Source organism: Podarcis tiliguerta (assembly GCF_965153285.1).
Source record: "Podarcis tiliguerta genome assembly, chromosome: 2".
Classification (NCBI taxonomy): Eukaryota; Metazoa; Chordata; class Lepidosauria; order Squamata; family Lacertidae; genus Podarcis; species Podarcis tiliguerta.
Genome location: NC_139535.1, coordinates 73,877,795 through 73,895,152, shown reverse-complemented (window position 1 = coordinate 73,895,152; position 17,358 = coordinate 73,877,795). Strand labels below are relative to the sequence as shown.

Below are 17,358 nucleotides of genomic sequence, written 5' to 3'. Positions count from 1 at the left end.
ATGGTGTGTGTATGACTTAGAAAAGACAGTACTGAGTTTATGCAGAATGCTTTTGAACCTCACAACCAAAGTAGTTGGTTCACAATCCTCACAAACCTCACAATCAGCCATATGAACGTAAGAACATCTCTGCTGGATCAGACCAAAGGCCTATCTAGTCCAGTATCTTGTTACCCCCCCCCCCCCCGGACTAACCAGAGGCCTAAGGATCTCCAACTCTTCTTGTAAAAGTGATGCATAAGCATTCATAGATGGCAGTAATAATGTTCCTATGTTACGTTTTTGTAAGAAAAATAAGCTGTCACATTGCAGTTCATGTGGCAGCCAACAACATGGCCACGCAAACTGTAACATGACAGCAGCAGGTACAGTGAGGAAAGCAGGCAGACCAGGCTAGTGGCACAAGAGCAAGAAAGCAAATGGGCAGGCAGGTGGCCCAGGCAGGACTTCCCATGTTGCCATTGCCTCCATCTCCCGCCTGTTTGTTTGCACACACAACAGGGTAATGGAAGCCTGGGGTCTGAATGAGTGGGTGACCCAGTTAGGCAAGTGAGCGGTTTGCCCTGCCACACTTAGGACAGTGTTTCCAAAGTTCATTAATTTGAGCTCCTTCTTCTACACTTACTTCACCATCTCCTTCAGTCTACCCAACCTGGCAATCATAACCCCTTTTCAGACATGACTGCTGTTATGTACTGAAGTTCTCACCCTGGGCCAGCAGGGGGATACTGTAGATAGTTCAGGTCCACATATGCAAATAAGAGATCGAAAGTGACGTTCAGTGATTGGATAGTTACAGAAAATGGTTACTGTTGCTTTCTAGTGGAGCTCTATATTAGCAGGCTGGCTGAACCCTTCAGTTTAGTTCTGTTCTGGCCTGTGAATAAACAAGAGCTGTTTGAAGAATTGCTGTGTCGTCTGATATGTTCACCCACAACTTAACAACTGTGGCTTCATCGGGCATGCAGGGGTGGTGAGAGTAGCACAACACAAGGGAAGTTTTTTCCCCTGCACAACCAAGTATGATTCACCCAGGCATCTAAGACACAGATATCACTGGCACTGCACTAGACCTGACAGCAAAGTTCTGCATGAGCAGAAGCTGCGACCAGGTGTCACATGGAACCTGTTGTCTCCTGGGGATCCTCTCGACAGAAGAGCTTCTACACTTTACCCTTTCTGCCATGCTAACACTTGTTCCCTTGCAGGCTTCTGCCATCAAGAGTTCTCATCTGAGATCCTGTCTTTTCAAATTATTTTACAGGAACGCATATCTTTCTGCAGAACTCACAATGTCTAAATGTTAGCATTCTCTTTGGGAAAAGGAGGGGGGGTTCTGTTTGTGTCTTTAGATATAGGCAGGAGGTGTTGATTTATGATAATATATTTTATCTGTGCTCATTCCTGCCTTTGCAAAAGCCCTCCAGGCTGCAGCTAGTGGAGGAATGAAGCAGGCTGCTCAGGTGAGGCAGCAGCTGAAATACGAATTAGTCTTATAAGAAGGACAAGAAGCAAAAAACAGTGTCTTGTTTAGAATAGACCAGGAAACCTACAAAACCAACACCACATTTTTTTCACACTGCTGATCTTCTATGCATCATCTACTCCACCCCGGAATGTGCCATAGCCAAAAAACCTTTTCCATCTCTACTATATCCTTTTTGAGGTGTGGCAACACACATGGTATTTCAGGATGCAGGGATGCATACAAAAAGTAAACTGTTGTATTTTAATTTTAACGCAAGCAAACTGTCTTGGTTTTTAATAGTTTCCTTTTTGCAGAATGGTGGCAGTTGAACCAATCTACACAGAGAGCAGCAAGCATTACGTCTCATCTTGATAAGGTCCTCACTGCTGCAAAACTTATGCAGGACTGGACATTAAATTGAACAGGCTCTTTCAGTCCACACTGCACCATATGATGACTTTTTTTGTTTATTTTTTAAAGGAGATGCTTGATTATGACTCTTCCTAATCAAAGCTAGGGAGACTGGCAGAAATTCTAGGACCTAGTAGTTCAAAATTTGCCACAAATATCTGCATCTGACTAAGTAGTGTGAACAGAACACAGATGTTAGGGCAATATTGTCTAAAGCTTTCAGAATTGACTGTTTTAAAAAAATAATGCAAAATACCAATGGTCCAGTCACAAGCACAAATAATCCAGCCATTGTCAGAGTTAGCATTAAATAAATATAACAGAATTATTTCAAGCAACACTAATTAGTGCTCTAAGCTCTTTGATGGCAAAAGAAAATCCCAAGGTGTCCCAACAATTATTTCTTCCATCATCTTTCATGAAGTCTGGGAAACTCTGCTCTTCTGACATTTCAATGCTAAGAACTTTCAAACATGTAGGGAGAAGCCACCTTACTCTGAGGTCCAGGGTTTCTTCTGCTTGGGACCTCCCTAACCCAGCATGTAAATTAAAAGGGCTAGGACAAGTAAACAGGAGCAGAAAGTAAAAGGACAAACTTTTGGCAGAGACACTTTCCTTTAATTCCTACCCCATTTACTGGCCTAGTATGTATCTTAGGTCCTCACCATCCATTAAGTCTCTTCCATCAGCAGAAAATGATGGGAGATTCTGCCAGTAATAGAAGCCATCAGGTCAGCTCCTGTCAGTGGATGTGTGAGAGCCCAGATGGCCAGCACTAATGAAATGAAGCTCTCTATAATTTAAGAGGTAAGCCATTAATCAGTTAATCACACAGTCTAATGGAGTAATGACTTCTGCCCTGATTATCATGAATCCAATATTCCCTATATGGGGGACAAATGGACTCAGAATGTTTAATATGCTTATGTTTACAGTGCTAAACAGAAGTTACCATCTAGATTGTCCAGAGTATGGGGCATTTATTGAATTACCAAAGGATCCTATCAGATTATAACGGTTACAAAACATTCAAAGGGGGGAAAAATATTTCACAGGTACCTAGGAAGAACAGTCATGTAACATGACTTGTACTGACAGCTGCTTTTGTATTACTGCCTGCAATGCTCCATTGGCAGTGTTACCTTTGATCTGTTGTAGTTATTTTCAGGTTTTATCCATGTAACTATTCTGTCTTTGCTGCGTGACGTTCCACAGAGCATATACTTTGTGGATTCTAGCACCATCCATAGAGTTTTGAGTGATTCTATCAAGGACCTCAGGCATCGTGTCTCATTTGTTCCACCTTGTACAGAAATGAAGGGTGTGTGTGTGTGTATCTTTACTGAAAAAAATTACAGAGGGATTCCTCTGCCCCTTGCTGCTAGATCTAAGGACAACAGAATAAATGTATATGTGACTATAGGAAACAACATACTAATTCCAGTACTGCTTTAGCAACAGAGCCACAAAAGAAACTTGGTGCAGCCTCTTATTATCTTATGCTGTGGATTTTAGATCTATTTTACGATTTATTTATTTTAGAACTTTTTTATTATACTGCACTTTTTTATTTGTACTTCTTTTTATTCTATTGATTTGACTTACTTCAATAAAAAATATTTTTAAAAGAACAGTTTCATTACTAAAGAGTTAATGTTAGGAACAAAGATAACTTCACTGGGAGAGAGGAAGCACTTTGGAAGGTGGTGAGCCGAGCAAATAGTTTTACTCAAAGCCATTAAATATGATTGAAGTCTATATTAAAAAACCAAAAAACCAGACTGGTACAAGAAACATGAAGACCAAAACAGAAAGACACCCCCCATAATACACACTTTTATTTGAAGAATGAATAAGCAGAAATGATCACACGTTCCAGGGTACAAGTAGGAAGGACACCACCAGAGTTGTCTTGGTACCCTTAACAAATAAGAACCATGAATTTCAATTACATAGCTCAGTGGCTAAGATGAGCTCGATTACCAGTTTAAATTGCTTATCATCTGTAACTGACGTTACTGATAATTATAAAAGAAAACTTTTACAATCCAGCCACGTTAGATCACAAGCAACATTTCTTAAAGTGAGTGGGGGTGGGGGGGAGGAAGTAAATTTAAGAACATAGGAAGACCCTGCTGGATCAGGCCAATGGCCCATCTAGTCCAGCATCCTGTTCTCAAAGTGACCAACCAGTTGCTTGTGGCAAACCTGCAAGCAAGAGTCCTCATCCTTCCTGCAGTTTCCTGCAACTGGTTTTCAGAAGCTGTGGAGGCAGAGCATAGCCATCATGGCTAAAGGCCACTGACAGCCCTCTCCGCTGTGAATTGATCTAGTTCTCTTTTTAAAGCCATCTAAGTTGGTGATCATCATTGCTTCCTGTGGGAGTGAGTTCCGTATTTTAACTACGCGCAATGTGATGAATAATAATTTAGTTTTACTATTAAAGAATCCCGGCTTGTCATGCTGTTCAAAGTATCAATTCTGGTTTAAAGTAAACAATGGTTATTTTAATAAGCCAGCTTTGTATCAGCATATGTTTCAAGTTAACTTGTTAAGAAATTAAAGAATCGCTGCTTCAAATGCAATGACAATTCAGGATTCTTCAAATGTGAAAGTAAACTCCGGTCAAATCCTTTCAGCTGCATAAGAAGAAAGGGGAAGAGGGGAGCATTAAAGGCTGATGCTTTGCTCAGATTGGTCCTCTTAGTCGTCGTCTTCTTTGGTGATCACTTGTAGCCAAGTAAGATTGTCTTCCATAAACATGGTTTTAACAATGAGTCTGAAAGTGACTGTGGAGGTCAATTCTGGACCCACACGTCCTTCCACAGTGGGGACATTGGTTTCCGGGCGGGAGTTGATCATAGTGTGGATTTGCCAAGTGTGCCTTCCTCCTAGCACGTTTCTCCCTTGCGTCCTGAGTTCAAGTGTCCTCAAAGCCCATGACATCTTTGGTAAAGGCTGTTCTCCAACTGGAGCGCTCGCAGGCCAGTGATTCCCAGTTGTCAGTGTTTATACTACATTTTTTTAGATTTGCCTTGAGACAGTCTTTAAACCTCTTTTGTTGACCACCAGCATTATGCTTTCCATTTTTAAGTTTGGAATAGAGTAATTGCTTTGGAAGACGATCATCAGGCATCCGCACAACATGACCAGTCCAATGAAGTTGATGTTGAAGAATCATTGCTTCGACACTTGTGATCTTTGCTTCTGCCAGTACACTGATATTAGTGTGATGGAATCTTTTGAGGAGTTGGAGATGGCGTTTATAAGTGGACCATGTTTCACAAGCATATAGTAAGGTTGATAGTATAATAGCTTTGTAAACAAGGATTTTGGTTTCCCTGCGAATGTCCTGGTCCTCAAACACTCTGCACTTCAATCGGAAGAAAGCCACACTCACAGAGCTCAGGCAACACTGGATTTTGGCATCAATGCTGGCCCTTGTAGAAAGATAACTGCCTAGGTAGTCCTCTTAGTATGTATTGATAAATCACAATTTAGTGCTAAGATAGTCACTCTTTGGTGAAGGAAATATACACATCCATTCTTACATAATATATTCAAGAGGGGAATCCCCAGTCTGCAGGCCAGATATGGCCCACAGCCAGATTCCATCTGCTTTTCTGGGTTTCCTCCCATCCACCAGCTGTTCAGCAGAGAGCAGCCAAAGAGGAAATGATGCCTTCCTCTGCAATAAAATCAAAGTGGGGTGGGGTATGTTTTAGCAGAGACATAAACCTGTAACTTAGTGGCTGATCTGTGATCGTAGTAATGAAGATGGATTGACTGACATAAACATGTGTTCCTTGCAAATAATGCAAAGAGTATCTATAAATTTTGAAACTTTGTGCATACAATTTTTGGGATCCAAGTGCATTTTTGAAATTAAAGGCATTGAATAGGTGTGTCCTGCTCATACACTGATCTAAAATCCAACCTTTAACATCTTTCCACTGGAGATGTCCAGTAATTAGCCAAAGAAAGATTCCCCAGCTTTGTTCTAGATACTTGAAAATAGATATTTGAGATAAGCCCTGGCACACATGAATCCTTGTATATAGGATATATTCACATGCCTTTAATTCAATGGTTTTCCTGAAGGAACACATGGAATTTAACCAGATAAACTTGAAAACAGCAGCATTTTATTTTATGTACCTTTTTTATCCTACCTGTCTAATGAGATACAGCAGAGGTGGAAAATTGATGCTGTTGTGAGGAGGACATCAAGAGAAGTGCGGACTAAACAGAACGTTCTTCCATAAATCCAGTTATCTTGAACCAGCTCAATGGCTCCAAATGGCATCACCAGAACTGACACCAGCAAGTCAGCAAAGGCAAGTGAGACTATGAAATAATTGGTCTTGATTTTCCTGCAAGGAACACAAATGTATTGATTCAGAAAGACATCACCAAGATGACAATTTGTAGGACAGTGTTGCCTTCTGCATTTTAAAACATCCATCCCTTGTTATTTTATCACTCTGTAAATCAAGTGCCCATGTTGATTATGTAAATTCTTCAGACAGAAGATAGTCCAGGAGATAGTCGAATGTGTGCACCAGCCTCTTTATCCACATATAGATCTCAAATTCACAAAGTACCAGTAGTAGCCTTTCATTAGCAATTAAAATTCCCACCTGCATTTGTTGGTTCGCTATCACTCATGGTGAGCAACTCTCTTTCAAAGCCATTAACATGCATACATATTGGACATGTGATGCTTCAGTGGTGAGGGACCTTAGCAGGGATGCTGCCAGAAGTTGATTTGATGTTTTCTTTCGAGCTGTTTCCACTGAAGAGACAAGCAGCTGCTCAGTTAGAAAAGTGCCTTGTCTTTTTGACGCAGTAGGAACTACTGCATAGAAAAACAACAAACAAAGCTCTTGCTGGGAATGTAGTTCCCCCCCCCCATGCATGCACAACACATCTTTCATTTAGGTTTAAGGATGTGGACTTAAAAATTCTGCAGCTCCTTCCAATCCAATCCAAATCTTTATTACAGTCATAGGCCAGCATAAGATAAAAGCCGCTACTTTAAAGAAGCCCTTACTTCATTATAGCTTCTGCAGTAATATATGTATATATTTAAAAAACCTACAGTATACTGACCATAATACATGTTAACATTAAGATATAAATCAACACTGTAGGCAAAATGATGCTCACACGTAGAGGCAGAAAACAAAGGTCACATAAGCATGTATGACCAATTATGCTCGTATCATACTGATTCATTAATGTCATAAAAGGCCTTTAAATAACAGGTTGTGCCTCCTCAACAATTTACACAGTCAGATTGACATTAATATCTACAACTTCCTGATATATGGCCAAATAAGCCTAAAATAAAAAATGTGACATATCTGGCAAACTATACATTTAGAGATGTGGAAATTGATTGTGAAATGTGAGTGGATACACTGCTTAAATGTAGCATTTAATCTTTTTCCAATTAATCATACTTTTCTTTGTCAAATAAACCCAAAGCACTGTCCTTTCAGGGCAGAAGTCCTGAATCCATTCCATGTCTAATATTCATTCCTGGCATAATTGCACAGTCTGTTACCCATGTCTGTTCTCCATCATCTGCTCTGCTCACTGGAGCTGGGAAATCCACAATGTCATTACAATCAGGACATGATGTAGTTTTTTAGTGCACATCAAGGAGAAAGAAAACCTGGCAAGAAATTGCTATTTTTGGCAGTGTTTCCTTGTCTCTTGTTACATGTAGCTTCTGCCCTCAAAGTGCAGTGTTAGTCACTTTGGAATTATTTGGTGATTTATGTGTTTTGATGATGCAAATTCTAGAAATGCAGGCACTAGATAATAAAATGATTAATCAGCTGCAATATAAATTCTAACTTTGACACTACAGGCAATCAAAAGTTTGACATTACACTAATAAGCTTGTCTGGGGGAAAAGCAGTGAGAATGTTCTTTTACCACATTGTTTATGTTCACAGCTATTTTCACATTTGTCTCTTTGCCCTGGAGATTCAAATATTCCACCCTTGAAAAGCTCATTCTGCCAAAGAGATTGATAGTAACATATGGATGGACTCACCTGAGTTGCCTGTCTCTGCATACAGCCACCATCACCAGAAGATTTCCCAGGATAGCCATAAGAATAACAGCAGAAATAAAGGTGAGCAGTGCAATCTTCTCTGCCACGCCAAATCCCTCAGTTGAGCTATAAAGAAAAAAATATGGTGTACTTCTCGAAAATAGAAGACTGGCTGCTTGAGACTAACTTGGTTATTTTGAATCCATATGTCAAATTCCATTTTCCAGCCCACAGCAGCCTTAACTCATTTACTGACCCTTCCCTTCAACAATGGGAATACTGTAGATTATAACTCAACAGCTCAGGACCAATCTATGTATGTGACAGGGTGTACACTGGCCACAATATTAGACTTGCAGCTGTAACTTTGGGAAGCAGCCTGATCTGTTCCAGAGCCACCCTGTGTCTTTCCAATTTGACCCACTATTTAGTGTTAAATTATATCTGTTGAAAAACAAAGCTCTGTATTCTTCCCATTCACTATAATGGGGAATCTAAAAACTGATCAATCTCATCTAATACCCCATTTTTGCAGAAGTGGGTGAAATTTGCAGGCATAGCAGCTCCTCCACAGTGGATTAAGTCTGCCGAATTGTAGGCAAATACATCCAGGAATTTCCATGGAAGGTTAAATTTGATTTTTATTTTTTTTAAGGCTCCAATTTTCTGCCAGACTCAGTGGCAACTTGCAGGCACAGCCAAATTTCCGAATGGCAACTGCCATGTCCTGCAAGGACAGATTTTACCATTTTAGGGTGGGTGCAATAGAAGTACTATGGACTGTGGGTGGAAAACATTGGGGAGCATTGATATACAGTGGTACCTCAGTTTAAGAACAGCCCTGTTTATGAACTATTCAGTTTATGAACTCTGCAATACCGGAAGTAGTGTTTGCAAACTTTACCTCAGTCTAAGAACAGAATCCGAATGGTAAAAGGGCACCGGCGGCAGGAGACCTCATTAGGGAAAGCGTGCCTTGATTTAAGAACGGTTTCAGTTTAAAAACAGACTTCCGGAATGGATTAAGTTCGTAAACAGAGGTACCACTGTATTTAGATATTAAACCATATAGCATATAAAATGGATCTATCAAATTCTGAATCTTTCTCAATCCAGCTTGCTTTTAATTGATACAATTTTTGTTGTCCCAAAGCTACAACTTTTGGGAAAGGAACTAGACATATAAGTTGGAAGCTACTTTTAGAAGACTCATATGCCACCACAATTTATTTCTGTAGTATACACACACAGCAACCACTTTGGCTTGGCAAAGGAAAAAAGTTGAAGCCTGGGGATTAGACAGACAGTTACAATATGGATTGTGGGGGTCATGTACAAGGCCCAAGAAATGAAAATAGTCATTTCCCCTTTATTTATGCTCCTAGCTTTTTCTCCTCTCTTCGGCAGCATCAGAAACCAATATACATACTGAGCCAATGTACTGCTGCAGGCAGAATGCTGGACTTGGAGCCGTGGTTCAGGTCTCTGACACACAAAGTTCACTTAAATGGCCATGGGCAGCCTCACACTTTTGTTACAGGGATAAAATGAGCTAAACGCAGAGGAGTCAACCTGAGCTCTCTAGAGAAAGGCAGAAAGTCAGGGATTCAAACATGATAAATAATTTGAGACTAAGTTGGAGACAACATAGCTAAGATGGCAGCAGTTGCAGTGCAAAAATGGTTTCAAAAAATAAGATTTAATGGGTAGAATTTGCTCAGAGTTTGCTTGTCATACCTGAAAGCCAGGAAGGAACTTCATCTCATACAATTTTACTTTCTCTGTGATGTTGTATACTTAAGAGCCCTACCATTCCTGACTAACTACAGTCTTCAAGCTCCCCCCACCCTCTGCTAATATGCATCCGTTGCTAACATGAATGCAGAAAAGAAAGCAGAAGAGAGGAATTTAGAATTCACGCAGGTAGCCTGGTCAATATACATTTCACATTTATATCACAATCCATCTGAAGCAAGCACCACTTTACGTCTTACGTGGGAAAGTACTCTTAAATTGGATTGTCTAGACAACTTGCCCTGCAGGCACATTCTTTGCAGTTCAGCTGCTTTCTGCTTTGTGGCACATTGGAGCCTGAGATACTCCAAAACATTCTGTCCAGAGAGTTAGTGAGCAGAAATTCTTGAGGCAAGGGGCTGGAGTTGATAGCCTTCTGGTCTCTCACAGTCAAGGAGAAACTTAATTCAAACTGTGCTCGCTACTTCTAGGCGATCTAATATTGCTTGCTTGGGTAAGCAGGAGAGGAAGAGAGCAAGAGACGGCGCATGCTGCAGGAATAAAGTCACCTTGACAAGGAAGAAGAGGGAGAAATGCAACACAGAATGCCACCTGATCCTGTGAAAGGAGATGGAAACCCTATTCAAGGTCTGCTACCTTGCACCAGAATTATATCAAATACCAGATCTCCTTCACTAGGAGGAAACTGGGAGATATTAATCCATAAAGGCAGGGTAGGTGTTGCTAAATTATTAATCAACACTGAATTTAATAGGAAAGGTTTGGAACAGTTAGAAAATGATGACTTTTGCTTTATACGTTGAAGAAAATGCATATGTGCATCTGCGCTCTAGGATTTATTGTGGATGAAGGGCCAGCTATAAATATGGCTGATAAATGATATATCTGAATTAGATTCCATAAGGCTAATAAAAAATAATCCTTGAGATGTTTTTAATGACTCTTGCTTCTCCGCTTCCTCCTTCTTCTCAAAATGTTCATAGATGCCAAATTGCTCAGTGAGCCGTTCATAAGCAGATTATGAGCAGGCTTTCACAACAGCAGCGCTAGCTAACATTCTGAGAATCAATGGGTTGTATACAACGAAATCATCCCATCAGTGCAAGGAGTTCTCCCACTCTTTGCATGCCCACTCCAATCTGTACTAGGAGTTGTCCCAACCCTCTGGAGCAGATTTGGAGGGCATGGGGAGAGGAGACGGAGAGAAACTCCTGAAGTCCTTGAACTTACAGGATAACTTCATTGGATATAACCTATTATATTTGCTCACAATGCTCCATTAATGTAAAGTCCATTTCATTTAAAGTGGACTGAAGAAAAAATAACTTTACAACATACTCCAATATTTCTATCACTTCATCTATAGGACATAATTACGTAACAGGTTATTTATTTTTGGGGGTCTCTTCAACAGGCAGCCTGACTCATACTGGCAAGCAACCTATGCAACACTGCAGTGTAACAGGATAATTTTCCAGACAGAAAGGCAGTTAAGGTCCATACGATAGCTTAGATTACCGTATTTTTCGTCCCATAGGACGCTCCGTCCCATAGGACGCACCTACTTTTTTGGGGGGGAAATAAAGGAAAAATTTTTTTCCCTTTATTTCCCCCCCAAAACCAGGTCGGGGAACAGTGGGATGGCGGCGCTGCGCCTCCCCGCTGTCCCCCGACCTTGTGGGGCTGGCCGATGTCTGCCTGGTGCCAGGGCGCTCTGCTGCAGGGCGCCCCATGCGCCGGGCGGCAGGCTGCCGCCCGCAAGCCTTGCGCGCCGGGGGGAGTTCTCCCCCGGTGCGCAAGGCTTGCTGACACTTGCGCGAAGCACGGGGCGTCCTCCAAAGGGCGCCCCGTGTTCCGCGCTGCAGGCTGCCGCCCGCAAGCCTCGCGCGCCGGGGGGGGGAGTTCTCCCCCGGTGCGCGAGGCTTGCCGGCACTTGCGCGAAGCACGGGGCGTCCTCCGAAGGGCGCCCCGTGTTCCGCGCTGCAGGCTGCCGCCCGCAAGCCTCGCGCGCCGGGGGGGAGTTCTCCCCCGGTGCGGAAGGCTTGCGGACACTTGCGCGAAGCACGGGGCGTCCTCCGAAGGGCGCCCCGTGTTCCGCGCTGCAGGCTGCCGCCCGCAAGCCTCGCGCGCCGGGGGGGAGTTCTCCCCCGGTGCGCGAGGCTTGCCGGCACTTGCACGAAGCACGGGGAGTCCTCCGAAGGGCGCCCCGTGTTCCGCGCTGCAGGCTGCCGCCCGCAAGCCTCGCGCGCCGGGGGGGAGTTCTCCCCCGGTGCGCGAGGCTTGCCGGCACTTGCGCGAAGCACGGGGAGTCCTCCGAAGGGCGCCCCGTGTTCCGCGCTGCAGGCTGCCGCCCGCAAGCCTCGCGCGCCGGGGGGGAGTTCTCCCCCGGTGCGCGAGGCTTGCCGACACTTGCGCGAAGCACGGGGAGTCCTCCGAAGGGCGCCCCGTGTTCCGCGCTGCAGGCTGCCGCCCGCAAGCCTTGCGCGCCGGGGGGGAGTTCTCCCCCGGTGCGCGAGGCTTGCCGACACTTGCGGGAAGCACGGGGAGTCCTCCGAAGGGCGCCCCGTGTCCCGCGCTGCAGGCTGCCGCCCGCAAGCCTTGCGCGCCCAGGGGAACTCCCCCCAGGTGCGCAAGGCTTGCGGATAGCTTCCTGGAGCCTGGAGAGCAAGAGGTGTCGGTGCGCACCGACGCCTCTCACTCTCCAGGCTTCCGCGAAAGCCTGCATTCGCCCCATAGGACGCACACACATTTCCCCTTCATTTTTGGAGGGGAAAAAGTGCGTCCTATAGGGCGAAAAATACGGTAATATCCTGGGAGTTTAAATGCAGAACAAAAGCCTACCACACTGCAAAAGGCTAGTGTAGTGTGCCTGACAATACAGACTTTGGACCCCAGAGAGCCAAATTCAATAACCATCCCTGTTAGGACCTCATGGGAACTGAAAATGTGTATGTTTTCAATCTATATTGGAGTATTCAAATTATTCTGATCTGCACACAAGGATTTATTTTATACAAGGATGATGGAAAATGCACAACTTTTCCAGTTCACAGAATATAAAGGTGAATTTACAGTGAACAACCAAGTAATTGTAGCTACTAACCCCTCAAAGTAGTAATTCAGAAGTGTAATTTTATTAATTCTCTAATAATTGGATAACAGTTTAGTTAATTTGGTAACTAATACACAATACGTCTTGTATCTATGCTGCCTAACATACATTTGCATTTAATGGCTGATATCCATCAGCAGAGGGATTGGCCAAAACAAAGATGGACCCTGCAGTCAGTCAGTCACACAGACACACACACAGAGAGAGAGAGAGAGATGAATGCACCCCCACACTTTTCTTCTGCCAATCAGAGGGAGCACAGACATCTATTTCACACACACTGCAGCTCAGCACTGAGTGGGATTCCTCTCCACCCAGTGCTATGATGGAGAGGAGTGTACCCCCAAGATGCCTACTAATCTCTCCCTCCTCTTGCACACTGCCACTGCAAGCAGGCCAGGGTGCTCCTAAACCAGGAAGGATTCACTGAGTGTTCTGACCTGCTTGCAATGGTAACATGCAAAAGGCAGAAGATGTGCCATCACAGATTTTTGCCAACACTGCTATCAAATTGTATAAGAAGGCTGGCAGACCAGGCTTACTTCTGCTCAAAGGTAGCAGGATCATGTTCCCTGGCATAAGTGTTCAGCAGGGCCTAAGTGAAACAGTCCACAAAGAATGGGCAAATCAGGGAATTTTTCTATCAGGATCTCATTGAGTCTTTAACACAATGGCTGGTTTTAGGGTAGCATGACCAGTTTGGCTGCATTAGGCACTTAGCTGCAGGGGGCGCCACCACAATTCTGTAGAACTGAGCAAGAGAGGCAGGGGGTGGGTGCCGAATTTTAACGTTGCACAGGGCACTGCAGAAATTTGAGAGCCCCAAAAGCCACTGCTTTAACAGGTAACAGAAGACGAACAGTTGCCACTTTATACATCCCTATATCTACATGATGGGTTAGCAGATGAATTTTCTGCCCATTAATTAATTCTTATAGTACAAGGCTCTTGCTAAAGAAAAGTTAACAAGGTTAAATTATGATTTAAAAATAAATAAATCCTTGGTACAGATTTTATAATGTGGAACTCCCAATAAAAGTTGCCAACACATTTCCCCCCTTGATTATATTAACCAAGATTCCACTATTGTTGGGCCAAGCCCTCATGTTACACTTTTATTATATTTGTTCAGGCACTAAAGAAAAAATTGTACTGAAATATTTTTTTCTCATACCCACTCCTTCTCCCTTTACTAGGCCAGCCACCCATACCAAGGCTTGTTTGTCTACGCCCCCTCTCATGTTCTAGCCAACTCATCTAGAGCCAAGCCAAAAAATTCAGAATTTAAGAACGTTCCCCCATCACCACAAAAGAGCAATTTAGCCAAATATTGTCTGAATATTCTTCACCACGGCTATAATGCCGCTCCTGTGCTCCCAAGAACCTGTTGGATAATTTCACATACATGCCAAATGGTACCTTTGGAAAATGCTTCCCCATATAACCACCTACAAATAGGATGGAAAGTGTCCAAAGGCCGTTTTCATTCCGCTCCAGCCTCAGAGCTGAGGTTCTCCCTCTTTGTAACTCCGCCAGCCTGCACCACCACCACAAAATCTCTTTGTGCATTTCAACATCCATTATTATTGCAAAGAAAACAGCACAAACATTTTCTCTATTAGAGGCTCCAGCTTCAAACATCCTACAGGTAAGCCAGTGTCAAAACTTCAGCAATGAAAATAATGAGGAAGGGTTCCCTTCTGGGGGAAAAAAAGTGTACTTAATTAGGCAGATCTGTCTACTGACCATGGTACAACTTCAGCGAGAGTAATTACAGCTTCAGCAAGTAATACACTAGTGGCTGATCAGGCTGCAACCTTGTGGCAAGTTGTCTGTTTCAGTCAGAGCTGCTGACAAGCATTAGTGGTTCCAAGTCCAACTTTTTGACACTCGCTGAAAAGCTTAGCTTCGGGTCACTGCCTCTTGGTCAGCTAATGAAACAAGTGGGTCTGTTTTTGGCAAATACATTAACTTGACTTGGGCATAATTCAGTGGCTACATTTACCTCAACCATTTTTTCCTCCAGTGTTATCTTAGAAACATGACCAGAACAGCTAGTCATTCCAGTCCTGTTTATAACTAAACTGGACACATTTTACAATACAGTCAAACCTCAGTTGTCGAACGTAATCCGTTCCGGAAGCCCGTTCGGCTTCTGAAATGTTCGACAACCGAGGCGCGGTTTCCGATTGGTTGAAGGAGCTTCCTGCACTCAAGCGGTAGCCGCATCGGACATTCAAATTCTGAAAAACGTTAGAAAACCGGAACATTACTTCCGGGTTTTTGGCGTTCGGGAGCTGAAACGTTCCAAAACGGAGCCGTTCAGGAACCAAGGTTTGACTGTAACTACAAACTCAGAATCACTCCTTCAAAGCTTCAACCTGTTACTAGATTTCTTATGTCTCTGCACAAACCACACCAAATGAAAAAAGCTGTGATCCACACTTTTACTTTACCTTTTTTTTACTTAGGCAAAGAAGGCATTCATTTTTTTCATATTAATTCAGAAAATAATTGCAAAGTATACGGGAAGTATATCTATTCAATTTCTTAGAAACTGGAAGGAAGCTTGGGGAGAGGTTTTCAGCACTTGGGGAGAGGAACATAATGGGCAGGTTCATAAATCATTCCTGGCTTCATAATGCATGGTTTATGAAGCTGGCAATGAGAATCAGGCAGGGCCAGGTACTCCTCACTCCTCACTCCTCTCCCATTACACACCAACTTCAGTGTGAAGATCCTGTTTTGTATTATATGTCAGCTAACAAAGTAGGAAAATAAACCAGAATTATGTTCTATCACCATCCTTATGCCTCTCAACTATGCTGCAGGATTAACTACTATAATATGGTGGCAGCAGGACCAGAGGAGCAGCACCTCTCTGAGACCTCTGGGTATAGGGCAGTATATAAATTCTAATAAATAAAATAAAATAAAAATGTGGTCATGATCCTCTTAGCACATACATGGGTGCTCCCCAAAAGTCATGGTTTAGCTTAGCATTTCATCTGAACGGGGTCCCCCCCCACAGTCTCAAATATCTAAACACTGGCAAAAAAAAAATACTGGTTTTAACTAGCAGGGCAATCCTTGTGATCTTATTGTAAAACAAAGACCCAATAATAGTGAAATATTACTCAGTGTCTAGCCTGGAGAAAAAGGAAGGTATTGAAACCAATTACATCCTCAGCCCAATTTTCTGGAGTTTCTAGTTTTGATTTTGTAGTGTATATTTCTAGTTATCATAACACTGATGTCATCTGTACTCAGTAGCGGAGGAACTGGTATCATGATAACTTAATCTGCATTACAACAGCTCACTGAAAAGGAAGAAGAAAACAATGTCGATTTAGATCGCATCAGATGTGAATTACTCAGAGCTAAAGGGCACAAGGTACGGCAATTTTCCTTTTTGGAAATTCAAAGAATTCTTCCACTTATTGTTCGTGATAGCTCTGCAGATGGCTGCTGCACAGCTGGGGAAGGTTAGGTACTTGCCAAACACACAAGTTGAGGGGGGTGGAAGTGTGATGGTGCCAGTTTTGCTAAAATGATAAAAAGGAGGGGGTGGTCCTTTTAAAAACTGGTCTTGTGACTACAGGTTTGTTCTCCGTAAGAGATTTAAAAGCAGCCAGAATCAAAGACTGCAGTGATCTGATGTTCCAATTTGAGAAAATGGAGCACACTAGCAATATTCATTTGTGAAACAAAATTTCATGCTTCATGTTGATCATCACTGTGAAGCAGGACATCTTGGAATACCACTCACTGGGGAACAACAGCAGGAGGGTCTATTGCCCTCATATTCTGTTTGTGGGCTTCTTGGAGGCATCTGGTTGGATGCTGGGGAAAACAGAATGCTGGACGGATAAGCCATTGGTCTGACCCAGCAGGACTCTTGTGTTCTTACAAGGAGCATCAGAGGATAAACTATAGGAGTGAGTTTGCCAGATCGTTAAAACAGGAGAAAGGGAATTGGATTCAATTATGTTCAACGCGGGTGGTGCTGTGGTCTAAACCACAGAGCCTCTTGGGCTTGCTGATCAGAAGGTCAGCGGTTCGAATCCCTGCGACGGGGTGAGCTCCCGTTGCTTGGTCCCTGCTCCTGCCAACCTAGCAGTTCGAAAGCATGTAGATAAATAGGTACCACTCTGGTGGGAAGGTAAACGGCGTTTCGTGTGCTGCTCTGGTTCGCCAGAAGTGGCTTAGTCATGCTGGCCACATGACCCGGAAGCTGTACGCCAGCTCCCTTGGCCAATATAGCGAGATGAGCGCCGCAACCCCAGAGTCAGTCACGACTGGACCTAACGGTCTGGGGTACCTTTACCTTTACGTTTCAAAGGTAACTTGCTGAAATAAGGTTGATTCAAAATATTTTCCAAAACCCTTAAAGGGAGGCCTGACTTGAACTAGTCAGTAGAGAGCATCAATGCTTTATGAATAACTGATATTTTGATAATTGCCAAGAACGGCCTCAAACCACCACAGGCTCTCAGACTGCATGGAGTCACAAGCATAGCATCACATAATTTAATTTCCCTGTCT

At 43.2% G+C, this 17,358-nt stretch overlaps 1 protein-coding gene across 9 annotated transcripts in view; it reads right to left on the bottom strand.

Moving 5' to 3' along the window:
• The window catches only part of HTR4 (5-hydroxytryptamine receptor 4), a 164,548-nt gene that overhangs the window by 67,283 nt on the left and 79,907 nt on the right, over window positions 1-17,358 (bottom strand). For all 9 annotated transcript variants that reach the window (XR_014508773.1, XR_014508774.1, XM_083430893.1 and 6 more), the window contains 2 exons: window positions 7,947-8,072; window positions 6,052-6,252 (listed from right to left, as the gene is read on the bottom strand). Coding sequence is in view for 7 of the 9 variants with exons in the window: in XM_083430893.1 (XP_083287019.1) it covers window positions 6,052-6,252; window positions 7,947-8,072 (327 nt within the window). In the remaining 2 variants the exon portion in view is untranslated. The remainder of the gene's footprint in view (window positions 1-6,051; window positions 6,253-7,946; window positions 8,073-17,358) is intronic.